The sequence below is a fragment of the Dreissena polymorpha genome, chromosome 2 (assembly GCF_020536995.1).
Source record: "Dreissena polymorpha isolate Duluth1 chromosome 2, UMN_Dpol_1.0, whole genome shotgun sequence".
Lineage (NCBI taxonomy): Eukaryota > Metazoa > Mollusca > Bivalvia > Myida > Dreissenidae > Dreissena > Dreissena polymorpha.
Genome location: NC_068356.1, coordinates 72203942 through 72224247, shown reverse-complemented (window position 1 = coordinate 72224247; position 20306 = coordinate 72203942). Strand labels below are relative to the sequence as shown.

At 37.5% G+C, this 20306-nt stretch overlaps 1 protein-coding gene across 2 annotated transcripts in view; it reads left to right on the top strand.

Annotated features, from left to right (window-relative positions):
- The first annotated feature begins 2392 nt into the window (after window positions 1-2392).
- LOC127867569 (multiple epidermal growth factor-like domains protein 10) overlaps window positions 2393-20306 on the top strand; it is a 28687-nt gene continuing 10773 nt past the window's right edge. For both annotated transcript variants that reach the window (XM_052408841.1, XM_052408842.1), the window contains exons 1-13: window positions 2393-2517; window positions 3264-3387; window positions 4010-4143; window positions 4824-4975; window positions 5377-5455; window positions 6646-6815; window positions 9155-9292; window positions 13924-14046; window positions 14652-14795; window positions 15981-16127; window positions 16578-16718; window positions 18233-18367; window positions 18644-18778. In XM_052408841.1, the coding sequence (XP_052264801.1) occupies window positions 2408-2517; window positions 3264-3387; window positions 4010-4143; window positions 4824-4975; window positions 5377-5455; window positions 6646-6815; window positions 9155-9292; window positions 13924-14046; window positions 14652-14795; window positions 15981-16127; window positions 16578-16718; window positions 18233-18367; window positions 18644-18778 (1732 nt within the window). In that variant the 5' untranslated portion in view covers window positions 2393-2407. The remainder of the gene's footprint in view (window positions 2518-3263; window positions 3388-4009; window positions 4144-4823; window positions 4976-5376; window positions 5456-6645; window positions 6816-9154; window positions 9293-13923; window positions 14047-14651; window positions 14796-15980; window positions 16128-16577; window positions 16719-18232; window positions 18368-18643; window positions 18779-20306) is intronic.

Here is a 20306-nt window from a genome sequence, read left to right as displayed (position 1 = left end):
TGCAGACATGCATCACAAAACATTTTTAAAAAAAAATTTGTAATTGGTCATATATAATTGCAATTTGGTAATATTTATTGTCTAGTTTATTAAGACATGATAGGGTGTAAGGCTTCATGAGTGCAGTCGAGATATAAGTAACACACCTATAGTAAATTATTAGCACCGAGCTAGCTCAAACATTGATAAAATTTCTATCTAACAAAATAATTGTTGATGAAATAATTATCATTTTTGTTTCATTAAAAAATGTGATACATTGAATTATTTTTTACGGAAGGGGCTTTAAATCATGTTGAAGAAAGGCCATATTAACTAGTTTTCAAAGGCTCATTTTTCCATGTATTTATTCCCCCGGATCAAATGATCGAGGGTATATGTTTTTGGCCTGTCTGCCTGTCTGTCTCTGTCTGTCATTCTGTCTGTCATTCTGTCCCAAACTTTAACCTGGTCATAACTTTTGCAATATTAAGATGCAACTTGATATTTGGCATGCATGTGTATCTCATAGAGCTGCACATTTTGAGTGATGAAAGGTCAAGGTCATCCTTTAAGGTCAAATGTCAAATATATGGCTTCAAAGCGGCGCAGTAGGGGGCATTGTGTTTCACAAACACAGCTCTTGTTGATAGTTAAGTTTAACACCTACTTGATGTCCCCTTTAACAAATGCCATGCTCTACCTGGTCTGTTGTCTGTCCAGCCTCTGTCTGCAGAACTGCTCTGAAGAAAGGGCAATGGCTACTGTATCATACCTGGACAATGTCAGTGCAGAGAGGGGTACAAGGAGACTATTGTCAGTCAGGTGAGAGAAAATTCAAATTTATGTAAGAGTTACACCCCATTTCCTCCACATCCTGCTTAGACAATGACGGTGTAGAGAGGGATACAGGGGAGACTAGTCATTGTATTCAGGTGAGAAAATACTCTAATTTTATGTAAGTTACACCCCATTTCCTCCACATCCTGCTTGGACAATGATGTGCAGAGAGGCAGAGAGGGGTACAAGGAGACCTCTGTCAGTCAGGTGTGAAAAAACCCTTCTACTTTAGGGAAGAGTCAACCCTCTCCCTATTTTTCCACTATACTATACGCATACAGCACTCACAGGGATTAAAGAGAGACTACTGTCAGTTTAGAATAACTTTTGTTTTCTGGTTAAGTTACTTCCAATATCCTCGATTGTACATAGAACAATGTTGTCAGGCAGATATATACAGTATATGAACAAAATGAAGCGCACTTTCAGTAACCCTTGTCTATAAACTCACACTTGCTTATCTCCCCTATAGGTCAACAGTAACACCGCCATCATAAGTAAAATCCTTGAAAGGAAATCAATGCCATTTTGTGAAGTTTTAGAATTTGTGTATATAGTTAGAAGTCAAAATGAAAAAAGTCACAGTAAATAACCTATTTAAACTAGAAATAATTAATAACATTTTTTTTTGAGGAACAACACCACGGGGTTCTTAATCTGTTTGAAATTTGCCAGATTGTTTTCAGGAAATGCTGATAAAGCTGCAAACAACATCAATGTTCACAACTGACTATCATAATGAAGCACAAGAAATGAATTTACAACATTTAATATGCTCTTACCTGTAAGCTTAACGAGTACAATTAATTTTGTTTCTGTGTAAATATGTCCTCATGTTTTGTAGGCTGTGAACAGAACCGATGGGGTCCCAACTGTGCCAATGTGTGTAACTGTGCCTCCCATGGCTCCTGTGACCCTGAGAACGGCAACTGTGTCTGCCACATTGGTGGGTGTTACTGTGCTACTGGTACTTCTATGACCAGCCCTCCACCCCCAGACCAACTATCCTTACCTATCTCATGAATGGCTTTGAATGTTATTCTTGTAATTGGCTTTGTGTGGAAATTGGTAGTAGCAACATATACGGTAGATTAATTTATTTTTGTGGATTTTTTTTTAAAGTCAGAATTTGATACTTCTTATTTCATTGTTTGTAGGACATTTGAAAATTACTGTCCAATGAAAAATATCTGTCTCTCAGTATTTAATATAAAAGTGTGTATTCTTACAAAACTAAAATTCACAAGTTTTTTTTACTAAAGAAAAGCCGAACAATTTAGCCTCAATCTGGGAAAAACGTGGCTTTAATTATGTACGTAAAGTAATGTGCAAGATAGGCTTGTGCAGTCAACCACAAGCTAATCAGTGACAACACTTTCACTTTCAAAGTATTTTCTTTAAAGAAATTGTCTTCTTAGGTAAAAATTCCAATTCAGGCAGACTGCACAAACTAATCTAGGATGACACTTTACACACATGCATTAAACCCTGTTTTTCCACAGCAAGACTCATTTCATTCAATTTCTCATAGTGTGGTATTCCTCCCCTGTATGCAGGTTACACAGGCGTGACTGCTCCAAGCCGTGTCATGGACAGCTTCGGTCTCCACTGCGTCAACCCATGTGTGTGTGAGAACAACTCCACCTGCAACAATGTCAACGGCAAGTGCACCTGCCTGCCTGGTTACTACGGAGAATAGTGAGTACAAACTGACTTTGCCTGTACTTAGGTGTCTGGTTGTGTTTCAGTTGTCACAAGAAGTATGAATATTTTAGTATTGAGGTGTCTTTTTGTCTTTAAGTTGGAACAAGAAGAATGACTTTGTCTGTATTTAGGGGTCTGGTTGTGTTTCAGTTGCAGATGCCACATTTTTTACTTTTTTTAAATATTGAGTAGTCTGGTTGTGTTTATATTGCAAAAAATGTGAATTTGCATTATTGAGGTGTCTGGCTTTATTTTTGAGTTGCCACAAGAAGTTCGATTTTACTGATATTGAGTTTTCTGGTTGTTTTTCAGTTGCATCATTTAAAGTGTGACATTGCTAGTATGTAGTGCTTGAGTTGCCTCAAGAACTGTAAAAATTTTTAGTATTGAGGTGTCTGGTTGTTTTGTATTTTCCATTATAGATGAGTGACATGCTTTTATTGACAGGTTTGATTGTGTTTCAGTTCAATCAGTTGCCACAAAAAGTTTGACTTCGCTAGTATTTAGGTGTCTGGTTATGTTTCAGTTTCCACAAAAAGTGTGTCTTTAAGATTTTTCAGGAGGATAACTAACGTGTCTGATTGTGTGTTTGAGTTGCCATTGCATTTATTGAGGTGTCTGGTTATATGTTCCAGTTGTCACAAGAAGTGTGACTTTGCTAGTATTAGGTGTCTTGTTGTGTTTCAGTTTCCATCAGAAGTGTGACTTTCCTAGAATTAAGGTGTCTTGTTGTGTTTCAGTTGCCACAAGAAGTGTGACATCACTAGTATTGGAGTTTCTGGTTGTGAGCAGTCATGTGCCTGTCAACATGGGGGTATCTGTGCGGCAGGCTCTGGCAAGTGTATCTGCACTGCTGGATACATGGTAAGTGAGTAAATAGACAAAAACTGCTTCTTAATACATGTTGTAGAGTACATTTGTGATTATTTTGAAATGGACCATGCATGAGCTGAAAACTGTTTGATTATAAGCCACATCCCATATTTCATTTAATTGTATCCTGAGAACTTTATATCAAGCTGTTCAAAAGTTCATGTAATCATCGTGAATGGGAAATCAAAACCTTGCCATAGGAACCTTACACCTGTGATGTAAAGTAAGCTGTATTTAAATGCATTCGTAAAGTGTTTTTCCAGATTAGCCTGTGCAGTTATCCTTGATAAGCCTGTGGGGACTGCACAAGCTAATCTGTGACAACACTCAAGCATAAGCTTTAGCCCAGTTTAGGGCATGACTCAAATGCAGGCTAACCCTTTGCATGCTGGGAAATTTGTTGTCTGCTAAAATGTTGTCTGCTAAATTTCTAAAATTAGCATTTTCTTCGATTTTTTTCAAAGAATACTATCAGAATAGCAAACAGTTTGGATCCTGATGAGACGCCACGTTCTGTGGCGTCTCATCTGGATCCAAACTGTTTGCGAAGGCCTTCGAAATTCGGTTCCAGCACTGAAAGAGTTATGACCTATTCTTTTATGACACATTGTAGGGGGAGTACTGTGCTGAGCCGTGTGATCAATATCACTATGGCACCAACTGTACGGCGATGTGTGACTGTAACAACGGCCTTTGCAATGCTGTCGATGGGACGTGCAAATGTCAGCTGGGCTTCACTGGTACCAGGTCAGTGTATGGGGGCTTCTAGTGTGGAAGAAAAAAAATTAAATAGCCTTTACTGAAATCTGCTGTTAATAAATTATTATTAACGTTAGCTAATGCACTAGAAAATATTCTTTAATAATCCTAGCCGTGCACCGATAAAATTAGTGGTTGCCCATCGGCTTCGGTTAAGTATATTTAGGTCAGTTTCAAAGGTTGGTAGTCCAGCCAGGCAGTTACAATTAATTCAAAAGCTTTGAAACAATTAACCTCATGAAGATTTCGGTTCATAATCCAGGGCGCAATGCAAAATGTGTTTGTTTGCCGCCCAGATGTGAGATCCATTGTTCCCTAGGGAGGGACTGTGTAGGATGTCACCACTCCTGTCCATGTCTGAAAAGAGGAGTGTGTGATCTCCATAGTAACACCATCACATAAGAGCCTTGTTCTGGGAAAACTGGGCTTAATGCATGTAAGTAAAGTGTCATCCCAGATTTGCTGGTGCTATCCGCAGAGGCTTATCAGAGAACACTTTCAGCTTTTATGGTATTTTTTGTTTTCTTAGCAAAAATCCAGTTTAGCCGAAAAGTGGGGTTCCACAATAGCCTGAGAGGACTGCACAGGCTAATCTGGGATGACACTTTATGCACATGCATTAAGCCCAGTTTTCCCAGAGCCAGGCCAATATAGCCTCCGTGTTTCAGATGTGAGGTACAGTGTCCCCCAGGCAGGTATGGAGAGGGGTGTCTACAGACATGTCCATGTCAGAATGGGGGAGTGTGTAACTTCCTTAACAACACCATCACCTGTAGCTGCAGCAACACTGGTTACCATGGCTACCACTGCACTGAGAGAGGTAAGTTGCGATTGCAGCAGTCAAGCATGGGGTTGTATATAGCACTGATAATAGATGGGTATTCTATGTTTTTAATGCTTTAATACTTGCCAATTAAGTAATGATCATAACAAAAAATAATAGCAATGATGATCAAAATGACTATAGCATGGAGATTATTTCGTCCCTACAGATGAAAAACAACAACTAAACTCAGTTTTTAATCGAAGCATTTACAAGACATATATAGGATAATTGCTGCACATTCATTTATGTCAGCTGTACTGTGATAGTCCACTTAAAAGTCAATAAAATGAAAATAATTGAGTAGACATTGAGGTAAAATGGTATCCAAATTATACTTTATAAATGTATTCTTCAATCTCATGGAAAGTGTCATTGTGCCATTAAAACTGTCTCAGATTGTCCTGACCGTCAACGTTACAACAGTAAGACCAGGGCATGTGAGAATTGCAACTGCCCCTGGAATGTCACACAAAGGTAATTGTATTCTCTTCTATAAGTGTTATATAATTGAGGAATGAGATCAATTTTCATCTGCAAACATGGCCTTGTTAAGCAGAATTTGGTCTGGTTCTAGACTTATTAATTAAAGTGCTATTACCAAATATTTGTCCAAGATTTAAAGAATATTCTCTAACAATTGCTACTGAATTCTTTCAAATGAGATACTACCTTTAACATTGTGGCCATTTTTGTACAACAAAACATTGACACTCTGTAGACAACATTATAGGTCTTTCATGTATAATACCAATGACAATGGCTTATTATTATGGTTAATAGCTCATTCAAACTGCTCTGTGTATAAAGTGCACTATTGCTATCGTGAGGTGATTTCCTTTTTTGTAAATTCAGGAAGCTTTCTCAAGAAACTGTCAATAGCAATTAACTCTATGTTAACCAGCTGCATCGACTTAGAAACACCAAATGCATACTTAGAGAATTAAAACTCGATTACAAGATCTTATTGAAACGATCTTCAGAGTTTTAAGGTCTTTATGAAAGCTTTGATTTTGGAAAATTGAACTTGATGAATGTGAGTAAAATGTTGTCCCAGATTAGCCTGTGAAGTCAGCACAGGCTGATCAGGGTGAATACTTTACACTTTTATGGTATTTTTTGTTCAAAGCAAGTAATCAAGTTTACGCAGAAAGTGTTTCCCCTGATTAGCCTGTGTGGACTGCAATGTGCCCCTGATTAGCCTGTGTGGACTGCAATGTGCCCCTGATTAGCCTGTGTGGACTGCAATGTGCCCCTGATTAGCCTGTGTGGACTGCAATGTGCCCCTGATTAGCCTGTGTGGACTGCAATGTGCCCCTGATTAGCCTGTGTGGACTGCAATGTGCCCCTGATTAGCCTGTGTGGACTGCAATGTGCCCCTGATTAGCCTGTGTGGACTGCAATGTGCCCCTGATTAGCCTGTGTGGACTGCAATGGCTAATCTGGGACGACTTTTTACGCACATGCATTTATGCGCAAGTTCATATACTATTATTGTGTAGATGTCTCATATACTTTATCTTAATTGCTTCATGTTTATAAATCAGAGTCTGTAAATTAAATTTCAGGACAGTCTATGTGTGCCATCAGTTTAGTATACATGTTTCTTGGTAATTGACTTGCGTAAATAATCTGTGTATTTATTGCAGTTAAAAAATATTTTTCAGCTGTGATGTTCTGACTGGTTCATGTCAGTGCAAGGCTGGTTACCGCGGTGACGCTTGTCAGTTACCATGCGCGGAACCGTTCTACGGTGTCAAGTGTGAACAGTTGTGTGGATGCGCTGAGAGGGGCAAGTGTCATCATGTGACAGGACACTGCTATGAGTGTTATGCAGGTACTTATAAGAAGATCATTTAAAAGATGTCAAAACATGGGTCAAAAACTAGCGCATTAGGTCAAAGTGAAGCAAAAACCTCTGATGAAATGGCCAATTAGACTGAAACTTACTCAGAAAATGTTTGGAAAATTGTTAAACTAAATCATATTTGGTGAAAAACAAGTTAACAAGTAGAAAAACGAAATTGTGGACCCACTGCAAGCAACATTTATAGGACAAAAAATCATCATGAAACCTGCTTAGCACATTTGTCCTTATGAAATATGGAACAAGTGCACAATCTAATCACAAAAAGACACATACACAATATATGTCAAAAACTATGTAACAAGGCCAAAGTCAAGAATAAGTTGGTAACAAATGAGGTCACCATATATTTAGCTGAATTTTCATTACCGTATACGTGCGCTTATAAGACGCATTTTTAAGACTTAAATTAATAAGTTACAGTTGGGGTCGCGTCTTATAAGCGAGATACTGGTGAAAATAAACAAAAAATTTCAAAATATCGAGTTTACTGGGCTTATGCTAGCCAAGTTGGACACTTGTCAGTTTTTTTTAATCATCGCGGCAGCCATTTGCATTTTCTCTAAAGTCTGTATTGGCCCGTACCGTGTATCGGAACGCTATGTTCAATTACCGATTTATTTGTAATAAAATGTTTCGTTACTGATATTGTTGTCTACTATTTTTAATTTGAATTTTGTTATTTTTGGGGCGTAATACGTTATATTGTCTGTGATTATTCTTGAAAAGTTTTTATCACCTGATTGTTTGCGCGCGACGTCGTTAAATGCCATATAAATTGGCCATTATAGTATACTTGTGTAAGCGGCAACGCGATGCCAACATGCTTAAAACAACAGCAAAATCAATTCTCAGTTTGAAACTGTCAATTGTTTAATAAACACGCTGCCGATTACAAATGCTATTTGACAAGTTTGTATCACCTGATCGTCTTTGTTGCACGTCGTTAATTTTCAATTAAGACATAATTGGAAATTAGGGTATCCTCTGAAATAAGTTACCAGTTTGCAACTGTCAATTGTTAAATAAACACGTTTATTCAGACGACCCACTAATGCAGATGACACATTATTTATTAGGGGCCAACAAGGACAGGAGCAAAGAGCGACCGCATGCAATTATCCCCATATGGCTTTCTTCTTGACACGTGATTTCGATCTGCGCTTCGGAGTCTATCACTATCACGCGATTGGCTAATTTTATGAAAGTAGGCGTTACCTATTGTTGATAGACAATGGGCGTAAAATTTGCATAATCTAGGTAATAAAACTAAACGCTTTCAAAATATCTGCTATTAGATTTCAATACCTGTCAAACAATACAATTAAGATGACTGACACGATCAATTTTGCTTGTGCATTGATATTACGAACGTAATATGTTTGCAATTGTTTGCAATTGTTAGGGCAAATGATTAATACGCAATTGTTAGAAATTTTGTCAATTTGATAATTATTTTTATTGCATGATTAATATTTGAAAATAAATTAAAACCCACTAATATATCATAAAATAAACAAATATTATTTACTTTGTTGTTTGATTGTTTTATTTTTCAGACTTGCGCGAATTATTAATTGTATGCAGCGCGAGTTTGAACAATTCTCAATGTTTTACTAATTGATGATTTTCTTTAACATTCTGCCATTTTTCGGCCATTTTCCGGCCGATGAATACGGCAAAATTTGACGGCGTCTTACACGCGGGTCAGTCTCAAATCCACCCATTATAAAGTCCGAAGTCGGGGTGCGTCTTATAAGCGAGGGCGTCTTATAAGCGCACGTATACAGTATGCTTGCTCAGAACATCCCTTTGCATGCTGGGAAATTTGTTGTCTGCTAAAATGTTGTCTGCTGAATTTCTAAAATAAGCATTATCTTCGGGTTTTTTCAAAGAATACGATAAGAATAGCAAACAGTTTGGATCCTGATGAGACGCCACGTTCTGTGGCGTCTCATCTGGATCCAAACTGTTTGCAAAGGCCTTCAAAGTTCGGTTCCCGCACTGAAAGAGTTAAGTTCTTTACCATTTAGAGCTCAGAAGCAAAGTAAACATTTCTATATGCAACTAGCATAAAATCAGAACAGCCTGCAAGTAAGGTTTTATACTGTTTGTGCTGATCAGTATGTCAGGGTTGGAAATGAAGCCTTTAAAACTATAATGTGTAAGAGAGGTCTTACATTATATTTGATTTGATAAGTTTCTACATGACTTGTACAAACATGTCAAAGTTCGTATCCCAATGGTAAAGGGTTAAGCCCCTAAAATGAGCGACCTAGGACAGACTATATCCTCAATCTTGTGTGCAGGTTACACGGGAGTCAACTGCACGGACACCTGCCCCGAGGGTACATGGGGGAGCACCTGTGCCAACAGCTGTGGCTGTCTCCATGGTGCCACCTGTCACGCCACCTCAGGGTTCTGTAATTGTTCAGCCGGATGGACAGGTATGCACTAGGGCTCATACTGGTATTCACCAAACAATTCTTAAACTTAAGTTTACAATAAAGAATATTCTTCAAAGCGAGATTATACGATTTTGTCAAATATTTATGACTTTATATAAAATGTGAAAAAAACTTATTATATATAAAAAAAAATATAAATTAAAATAAAAGTTAAAAAGAACATGTTTCGAAAAATGCGAAGTAAGCCAGATATTTAATTCTGAAATCGAAAATGTCTGTACAGTCGAATTCGCTAGCATGTATATCATGCATGAATGATGTGAATCAAAATTTAGTTAAACGGTTCATTTTAAATTCCTGCAACGATATATAGTCATACGACACACAAACACTAAGTCTGATCCTAATAAAAAGACGAATACTTCTGTTATTGTAGGAAAATATGTTCGAAATATCTTCGTCACAATCGGCTCGGGCGCTTGATGAATACTGACTGGGAAAATGTTACAGCACATTCAATTAAAACAATTGTAGTTTCACCGATTACAGTTATTGTAAATATATTAATTCATATTGTATCATATTGTACCACATAGGTATATTTTTTTTTTAGCTCACCTGATAGCTCAGGTGAGCTTTTGTGACCGGTCTTTGTCCGTCGTCCGTCCGTTAACATTTGTTCGTAAACACTCTAGAGGCCACATTTATTGTCTGATCGTCATGAAACTTGGTCAGAAGCTTCGTCCCAATGAAATCTCGGTCAAGTTCGAAACTGGGTCGTGCCAGATCAAAAACTAGGTCACTAGGTCAAAAAAAAGAACAAACTTGTAAACACTGTAGAAGTCACATTTCATGCCCAATCTTCATGTTACTTTGTCAAAATGTTTGTCTTAATGATATGTTGGTTGAGTTTAAAAGTGGTTTCGGTCCATTGAAAAACATGGCCCCCAGTGGGCGGGGCAGTTTTCCTTATTTGGCTATAGAGAAACCTTGTAATTACTCTGGAAGTCATGAAAGTGAATCAAAACATTGGTTTTATTGATTTCTTGGACGAGTTTGAAAATGGTCCAAATCGGTGAAAAAGCATGGCCGCCAGTGGGCGGGGCATTTTTCTCTATTTGTATATAGTGAAAACATGTCAACACTCTAGAAGTCACATTTTTGGCCCAATTTTCATGAAATTTGCTCAGAACTTTTGTTTCCTAGATACATGAGTTAAGTTTGAAAATAGTTCCGGTCTGTTGAAAAACATGGTTGCCAGGGGGACGTGGCAGTTTTCCTTATATTTATATAGTAAAAAGGCTTGCAAACAATCATGAATTAAGGTTATGTAACATGTGAGACAACTTTTCTAAATGTTGCATTTAAGAATACAGTAGTTACTCCCCTTTGATTATTAATGTTTTCATAAAATACAGTGTAGTTGTGTTTCATTTATGTGTTAATTGTTCTTCGAGGTTGGATGTTTTTATGCCCCCTTTCGAAGAAAAGGGGGCAGCATATAGTGATCGGACTGTCCGTCCGTCCGTCTGTCTGTCTGTTCGTCTTTCCGTCACACTTTGCATTTAGGTTTCCAAAAATGCTCATAACTTCTATGTCCCTTGAGATATAACCTTCATATTTGGTATGCATGTGTATATGGACAAGGCCTTTCCATACGCACAAATTTTTTTTCCCCTGTGACCTTGACCTTGAACTTAGGGTCCGCGTTTAGGTTTCGAAATCTGCGTTTACGTTTTGAAAAATGCTCATAACTTCTATGTCCCTTGAGATATAACCTTCATATTTGGTATGCATGTGTATATGGACAAGGCCTTTCCTTACCCACACAATTTTTTACCCCTGTGACCTTAACCTTGAACTTAGGGTCCGCGTTTAGGTTTCGAAATATCATTTAGGTTTTGAAAAATGCTCATAACTTCTATGTCCCTTGAGATATAACCTTCATATTTGGTATGCATGTGTATATGGACAAGGCCTTTCCATAAGCACACAATTTTTCACCCCTGTGACCTTAACCTTGAAGTTAGGGTCTGTGTTTAGGTTTCGAAATCTGCGTTTAGGTTTCGAAAAATGCTCATAACTTCTATGTCCCTTGAGATATAACCTTCATATTTGGTATGCATGTTTATATGGACAAGGCCTTTCCATACGCACACAAATTTTTACCCCTGTGACCTTGACCTTGAACTTAGGGTCCGAGTTTAGGTTTGGAAATCTGCTTTTAGGTTTTGAAAAATGCTATAACTTCTATCATAGCGTTTATAGGGGGCATATGTCATCCTATGGTGACAGCTCTTGTTTTTAGCTCACCTGATTGCTCAGGTGAGCTTTTTGACTGGTCTTTGTCCGTGGTCCGTCCGTCCACATTTGTTCGTAAACACTCTAGAGGCCACATTTATTGTCCGATCTTCATGAAACTTGGTCAGAAGATTTGTCCCAATGAAATCTCGATCAAGTTTGAAACTGGGTCATGTTGGGTCAAAAACTAGGTCACTAGGTCAAAAAAAAAGGAAAAGCTTGTAAACACTATAGAAGTCACATTTAATGCCCAAGCTTCATGTAACTTTGTCTATATGTCTGTGTTATTGATATTTTGGTTGAGTTTAAAAGTGGTTCCGTTCCATTGAAAAACATGGCCGCCAGTGGGCGGGGCAGTTTTCCTTATATGGCCATAGGGAAACCTTGTAAACACTCTAGAAGTCACAATTTTTGCCCAATCATCATGAAAGTGAATCAAAACATTGGTTTTATTGATATGTCGGACTAGTTCGAAAATGGTCCAGATCGGTGAAAAAACATGGCCGCCAGTGGGCGGGGCATTTTTCTCTATATGTATATAGTGAAAACATGTGAACACTCTAGAAGTCACATTTTTTGCCCAATTTTCATGAAAGTTGGTCAGAACATTTGTTTCCTTGATACGAGAGTTGAGTTGGAAAATGGTTCCAGTTAGTTGAATAACATGGCTGCCGGGGGGGGGGGGGGGGGGGGGGGGGCAGTTTTCTTATATTTATATAGTATAAAAAAGCTTGTGAACACTCTAGAAGTCACATTTTTTGCCCAATCATCATGAAATTTGGTGAATTGATTTGTTTAATATATATCTCAGATGAGTTTGCAAATGGTCCCGATGGGTCAATAAACATGGCTGCCAGAGGGGTGGGGCAGTTTTCCTTATGTGACTAGATGTTTACTAGAGAGAAACCTTGTGATCGAACACTATATAAGTCACATTTTTTGCCTAATCATCGTGAAATTTAGTCAATACATTGGTTTTATTGATTTCTTGGACAAGTTAGAAATGGCTCAGATCGGTGAAACACACTTTTTAGCTCACCTGATTGCTCAGGTGAGGTTTTAGGATTGGTCTTTGTCCGCTCTCCGTCCGTCCACATTTGGTTTGTAAACACTCAAGCATTCTTTATCAAAGTTGCTGAAAGATCTCAGTCAAGTTTGATGATGAGCAAAATCACATAATTAATGCCATAATTATTGCCCTTAGATTGTCCAAATTTTCATTATATTATACAAAATCCTTGTAAGCAAAGTTTGATGTTTGGGGGGTCAACTAAAAATATAGGTCACCAATATCAAATCTTACAAAAACAAAGACACTCCCTACGCCAGAGTTTTGGTTCAATAATGATGAAACTTGACCAGGATGTTTGTCTGGTCAATATCTAGGTCATGTTTGACATTAGGTAAAGATTGAATGAACCGACTCCTCTCAGGTGAGCGAACTAGGGCCATCTTGGCCCTCTTTTTTTTTATGAGAATTTAAGCTTGAATTATAGACTGTGGTTACTTGTACAGAATTTTGTTTAACAATTACCGGTACCTGGCGCACATTCTAGATGTCACATTTATTGCCCAGTCTTGGTATAATATTTTCAGAACATTTTGTCCCAATCAAATCTGTTTGTGGCTTCCGTTATGTAAAAGCAACAAAACTATTTGTGTCAATACAAACTTCACCTCTGTGTGATTGTCAGAGTGAGGGATAATATTTGAAGATTGCGAGCATATGCATTCCCCTGCCAGTATTATGTGCGAAAGGGCATATAGTGCATGTTCGTTTCCAGCCTATAACTTTGTTGTGCATGATAGGATTAAGAATTTAATGTGCACAAATACTCGTCTGATCAAGGCCTGTTGCTTGCTCTAAGGTCACAGTCAACACTTAAACTGTCTGCAGATTGCTGTTACGTATTTAGTAAAACTACATGTTTGATTCTGGCCCATACATTTGTTGCGCTTGATGTGATGTCATAATAAATTTGCCTTATTTCTATTTACCTCTTATCTCTGTTCTGCATTGACCACTCACATCTGCTTACAAGATGGCTAATTCATCTCTGACCTCTGCTAACAAGAAAACCTATTAATCTCTGACCTCTGTTTGCCATGTTAACACTCACATCTGCTTACAAAATTACTTTAGACCTCTTACCTCTGAAAACAAGATGGCCTATTGACCTCTGCTAACATGATGACCTATTGAGCTCTACAAACAAGATGACCTATTGACAGCTGTTTACATGATGACCTATCGACCTCTGACATCTGCTAACAAGATGACCTATTGACCTCTACAAACAAAATGACATATTGACCTCATTATGCCCGCTAACTTGAATACTCATTTACCAATAGACCACTGTCTTCAGGTACCTTTTGTGCTGATCCCTGCCCAGTGGACAGATATGGACGAGGGTGTACACAGACTTGTACCTGCAACCTTGCCAGATCCACCTGCAGTCCCTATGATGGTGCCTGCCACTGCAAACCAGGTAGTACAGACTTTCATAGTCACAATATTATTTCTAATTTTTACTAAAGTTGAATACCACTTTCTTTTGTTAACTTGACTGTAACAAAATTCATTATTAAATTAATCACAATTGTATTCTCTTATTGTTTTACCAGTGATAACAATTATAGATATTTATAAAAAAAATCAATATTCTACTTAAGAAAGAAATATATTTGATAGGTCTGTGGATTTACCTGGATTTGGAAACATCTTGATACTAGAACAATAACTGTTCACAGCCATATATATATGTACACAAAATGAATATACATGAGGCTGTGTTTAATGTACTTGATTTTGGCAGGTTACAAACTATTATTTTATACTGATTTAGATTGGTCACATAAATATGAGCCTTGCTCTGATAAAACAGGTTTACATGCATGTGCGTTAAGTGATGTCTGCACAGGCTAATCATGGACAAAACTGTCCAGTTCTGAACAAAAATCCAGTCTTTGCAGAAATTGTTGTCCCTGATTAGCCTGTGCAAATTGCACAGGCTAATCTGGGACAACACTATACTCACATGCATTTAACCCCATTTTCTCTCATATACATGTATACCATCTTATTGTTGGATAGGTTACCATGGTGATGATTGTGCCACACCATGTATTCAGGGGATGTACGGGTTCCAGTGTCGCTACAACTGTACTTGCGATCCCCAGGGCAGCCTCTCTTGTGATTCGGCCACAGGGGAGTGTCTCTGCAAGCCAGGATGGCATGGTACGTTGCCATGGCTACTCAAGCTTTCTGATAACATTTTTACTTCACTAGGATATTTGAAGTATGTTTCATAAGAAAATCAATCATTTGCAAACCAAAACATTTTTTGCAAAAAAAAGTTTATTATAAGATTTGTGTACATAATTTTTTAGTTGCATAGTAACTGTGACATAAATATGTACTCCTTTGGCTTCATGTTTTCTAAGTAAAAACCCCCACCCTTTAAGGTCATTGCAGGTCTCATAAAATGGTGACCAAAGGTTTTTACCAGTTAAGTTATGTCCTTCCTTTTGTCTGTTCCAAATCTGGATCGTGCAATAACCCAAAAAATACTTAAGCTAGGGTTGATGAAACTTGGTATGTGGATAATATAGCATATAATATACCCAATAGGGCAATATGGGGAACATGCATGTTTTTTCAGTTTCTTTGTAGGACAAAATTCTGGTTTCTATGGTTACAAAAATAATTAGAAACTAAAATCTGGATCTTTTGCTACCCCAAAAACATCTTCACGAAGGTAAAAGGTATATGGTAATATCTTGTTCTTACTTGAACACATTTACTCAGTAGGGATCTGCTGTTTTGTATGTGACAAAGCTTTTATATAGAGGATATTTGTTGGATTTGATGGAATATCGATTTTAATTCACAACCACGAGTGAATTAAATTCAATATTCCACCAAATCCAACATTATTTTTTGTATGCTTACAAATGATTTATTTTTTATTTTTGCTTAAATAATCACATGGTAATGTTGTGAAAACGACATCATTTCACAGTCTAACATTGAAAATTATTGATAATTTGCCCTGTTAATTTTCACTGTTTCAAACAGTGAATTATTAGTTTTAATTCACTGATATTTATCTATAAACCACCGGAAAGCATAAAATAATATTAAATAACTAATACAATTGTTTATATTTTTTCCACGATGCCAACATGCGCTCTAGTCCTTTTAGTCAACTTAAACCTATTTATTTTAGCATAGAAAGCCCTATGCTTATTGAAACACTATTGAGTCCATTTCCAGGGTTGAACCATTACTTAGTGTCTTTTTGGAGAGAATTTAACAACGCTCCCACATTGGGGTTTGAACCCATGACCTCCAAGTCTCTAGGTGGACACCCTATCCACAACGCCACGGCGAACTATTTTTCTTTCATTTTGTTTTGTCCAGGTATACGATGCAGCTCGCAGTGTCCATCTGACTCCTGGGGTGCGGGCTGTACACAGCCCTGTAACTGCACGGGGCGGGGCACCTGTGACCACTACACCGGCATGTGTCTCTGTAGGCCTGGTTACCAGGGAGACAGGTGTCAATCAGGTTAGTATAAACACTTTCCCTGTCAGAAGCAATGTGATAATAACTTTTCACAACCAGCATACAACCAGAACAGCCTGGGATTAACGCGCAGTAACTCACAGTCTGTTCAGGTTTTATGCTGTTTGCTACTAATCTTAGTTTTGGAAACCCCACTGCAGGTTAATTAGTTAAAAAAAAAAACATGGGGCGTTATAAATTTGTTGCAGTCCACACAGGCTAATCAGGGACGACACTTTCCGCTTTTATGACATTTTTCGTTTAAATGAAGTCTCTTCTTAGCAAAAATCCAATTTAGGCGGAAAGTGTCGTCCCTGATTAGCCTGTGCGGACTGCACAGGCTAATCTGGGACGACACTTTACGCACATGCATTAAGCCCAGTTTTCTCAGAACGGGACTCATTTCTTTTATACATCACTGAGAATGCTCCATGTTTGTGTTGCTCCTTACAGAGTGCTCTGCTAATTACTATGGTGATGGGTGCAAGCTACGGTGCCCAACATGTGGGACTGGGACCCAGTGTGACAAAATGACTGGTCAGTGTGTGAGAATCCCCTGCCCCCCAGGGTTGCAGGGAACGAACTGTGACCATTGTAAGTGTTATGGACGTGTCTCAATATTTGAAATGGATGACCATCTTAGATAAAACAAGAAATATCTTTTAAAAGATATATGGCGTTGATGTTGTAATGTTTGCGACCAGTGAGAGGAGATGGAATGAAGCACCATGTATTTTAATGAAGGTAGTGAGTGATAATAAGATAATATATATTACTGTATTAACAAATAAGAAATGAAGAACAAGAAGAGGTGAAATTGTATGTTTTATTGTCAATAAGTATTGTAATGACCTGGTTTTCATAATTGAACGAGTAATACATATGTTTCAATAGGAAAAGAAAACATATTCGCCACTGAAATACTATGAACATAAAGTTGGAATGAAATAAAAGATAATGTGTTATAATGTGTAAAGATGTTAGCAGAATGTAAACATAAAAGACTCAATATTGCAAGCATCATAGTGATATGAATTTTTTGCAGAAAGACAGAACTTTACATAAAAAATGAATGAAACAAAGTACAAAGAAACATATTTACACTAATAAACGCAAATATGGATTAGAATTAATCAAAGACAGATATATTTCCTATACCTATATATTTCCTTAGTATCGCGGGCTACAGCCCCCAAATCCCCGCTTTGTTGATAGTGGTAAACAACTGCGTACCGGTAAAGTGCAATCGAGCCTGTTTTTGTAGTGTTTAGTGTGACCGCTACGGCATGTAAACAATAGCTTCTTTTAATTGTAGAGATATGTGATTAATGCTATACTGCTTCGTAAACTAAGGAGAAACGTTTCGATGTAATGTTAAGAGGATATTTTGTATCATGACAGTTTTTAATTTATTGTAACTTAATACATGTAATTTACAAGTAAGTCATATTTCAGTTCAAATGATATGCATCCAATGTTTACGGTGATTTTTGTATTATTAGCCAATGCACAATTCGGATTTATTCATTAAGGACCTATCATGAATTAAGGTCATCTAAGGTCAAAAGTGACGTTAAACAGCTACGCCGAAAAATATTCACTTTTTTATGTAAAATATATGAATTTTATATATTGTGATGAGTTCAAAATTGTACAATTGACATCAATTATTGTATACTGTTTTATTGCATGATGTTGTAAAATCATCAACAAAAATGAAGCTATATTTGTTAGTGAACAAAAATTGGAACTAATAAACCTTTATCCTGCAATAATCTACAACTGGAAATGAAGACTAATCTTTTTGTGAACCAGAGGGTTTTCTTTTATATATGCTGTGCTCTTGGAAAACCAGGCAAAAAGTCTTGTCCAAGATTAGCCTGTGCATTCCACACAGTCTTATCAGGAACGACACATTCTGCTTATATCAGATTTTTGCAAATAAGGGAATTCATGTAAACAAAAAATACTATAAAAGCGGAAAGGGTCGTTCCTGATAAGGCTGTGTGGACTGCACAGGCTAATCCATGACAACACTACGCACATGCATGCATTAAGCCCTGTTTTCCAAGGGTGAGGTTCAAATGTATGTCATGTTTTCCCTTCAGCCTGCCCGTCTGGTACCTGGGGTACCCACTGTGAGAGCTCATGCAGCAGGACCTGTATGCAGCACGGCTTCTGTAACCCTGTTAACGGGGTCTGCCATTGTCATCCAGGATACCTTGGAGCGGAGTGTGACACAGGTAAGTTTCAGTGAATATAAATGTTAAGGAATATGTTTATAACCAGCCTTAATGAATGTGACTAAAGTGTCATCCCTGATAAGTGCAGGCTTATCTTGATTGACACTCTCTAAACATGCATTAGGTCAATGTTTTCTTAGACTGCAGCTGGTTTTTCTTTTGCCTATCAGTCTCTAAAACAAAGGTAAAAATTGTTCATCATTTTTCTCAAAGGTTCCAAAAACCTAGAAAATACTGCTTTACAACTCCCTGAACCCTGTGTCTTTTATCACACAGCGTGTCCGCAGGGGAAATATGGAGTTGGGTGTGACAACGACTGTGCCTGTGTGATGGTGCAAACCCAGAAGTGTGACGTCACCACTGGCAGATGTGACTGCAAGGCAGGCTACACCGGCAAGTTCTGTGAAACAGGTAAGACTGGAGTCCATATTGGTTGGGTTCAGTGTAAGATCATATGAGCCTTGTTCTGAGAAAACTGGGCATAACGCAAGTGCGTAAAGTGTCGTCCCAGATTAGCCTGTGCAGTCCGCACAGGCTAATCAGGGGCGACACTTTCCGCCCAAATTGGATTTTTGCTAAAAAGAGACTTCATTCAAACGAAAAATGTCATTAAAGCAGAAAGTATCATCCCTGATTAGCCTGTGCAGACTGTACACTTTACGCACATGCATTATGCCCAGTTTTCTCAAAACTCAACTCATATTTTCAATTGATGAGTGGTCATATAGTATAAACATGTTTTCACACGAGGTCTAAGCATCCCAAGTTTCTGTATTCTGACCTAATAAAGATTACAATATTATTGTAGTAAAAAATTGTTGTTTACTAATTAAGTAACTTTAGCTTATTTATATATTTATTTGTTTCACTGTGTGGTACAAATCAAAGACCTATAGATAACACAGATTGGAAACTTCGCGCCTTATCGGGCTATCTCTCGACGGGGTCACGTGGTCGAGAAACTGATAAGAACACTTGAGATCAGCAGACGATTTATTCCATGAATCAATCGGAGTAGTCCGGAAATAGCCGGTGTATCACGATTGCGATAAGATAGCGACGCGTCAGTAGCAACGGCTACGATTATCGAGCAAAGTTATGCGAAAATGTTACGGAGCTGTAGAAAGGCGGCTGTAACTTGGTCAATAATGGTCCGATTTTTATAAAATAAAGTTTCATAGAAACATGAGTAATTATGTTTTTATAAAATCTCGATTTTATTTACCTACAATAAGAATTTATAATGCCGCGATCATTGAAGAAATTGCGCTAAGACTTCCAAATCGCGGCGAGAATGCTGTTGAATAGTTTATTTGAAAGGCTTTTGCTGATAAAACATTCTTGTATAATTTGGTATTTCAAACAGTTAAAACCTTATAAAATATTATTATTTCAAAACGGATAGATATATGTGGACACATAGATCTAGGTCTCTGATTAAAACAACATTACAGTAAAATAAATGCTATGATCGTTCGATCCAAAAACGGTTTTAGTTAGACTTATTTCAATATTGATTGTGTAGATTTTTTTCCATTGTTTAATTCTCTTTTTATTTAGATCTTATTCATGAGTTATAGGTTATTAAAGTTTTGTTTGTAATCCAGTTTTTTTCTTTTGGTAATTAAATTAAGCTTTCAGTATCGTGGGCTAGGATTTCGCGAAAAGAAAAAAACAAAAACATTTCACGCGCGTGTTAGTCGTCGGATCAATTAGCGAACTGAGATGCTTTGTGTGTTTTTTCTTTACTCTTGAGAATTAATTAAAAGAAGGGATTCTTACTTCAATTATCAGTTTGCGTTGTTGATTGATTTTAATTGTGTGATCAGTGGCCGCGGCCGGCGAATTCATTCTTTATATGTCATTGTGATGTCCAATTAAGGTAAGTCTTTGTTGTGAATGTGTTAGATTTTAATATACTTGTTTATAATAGTACGTT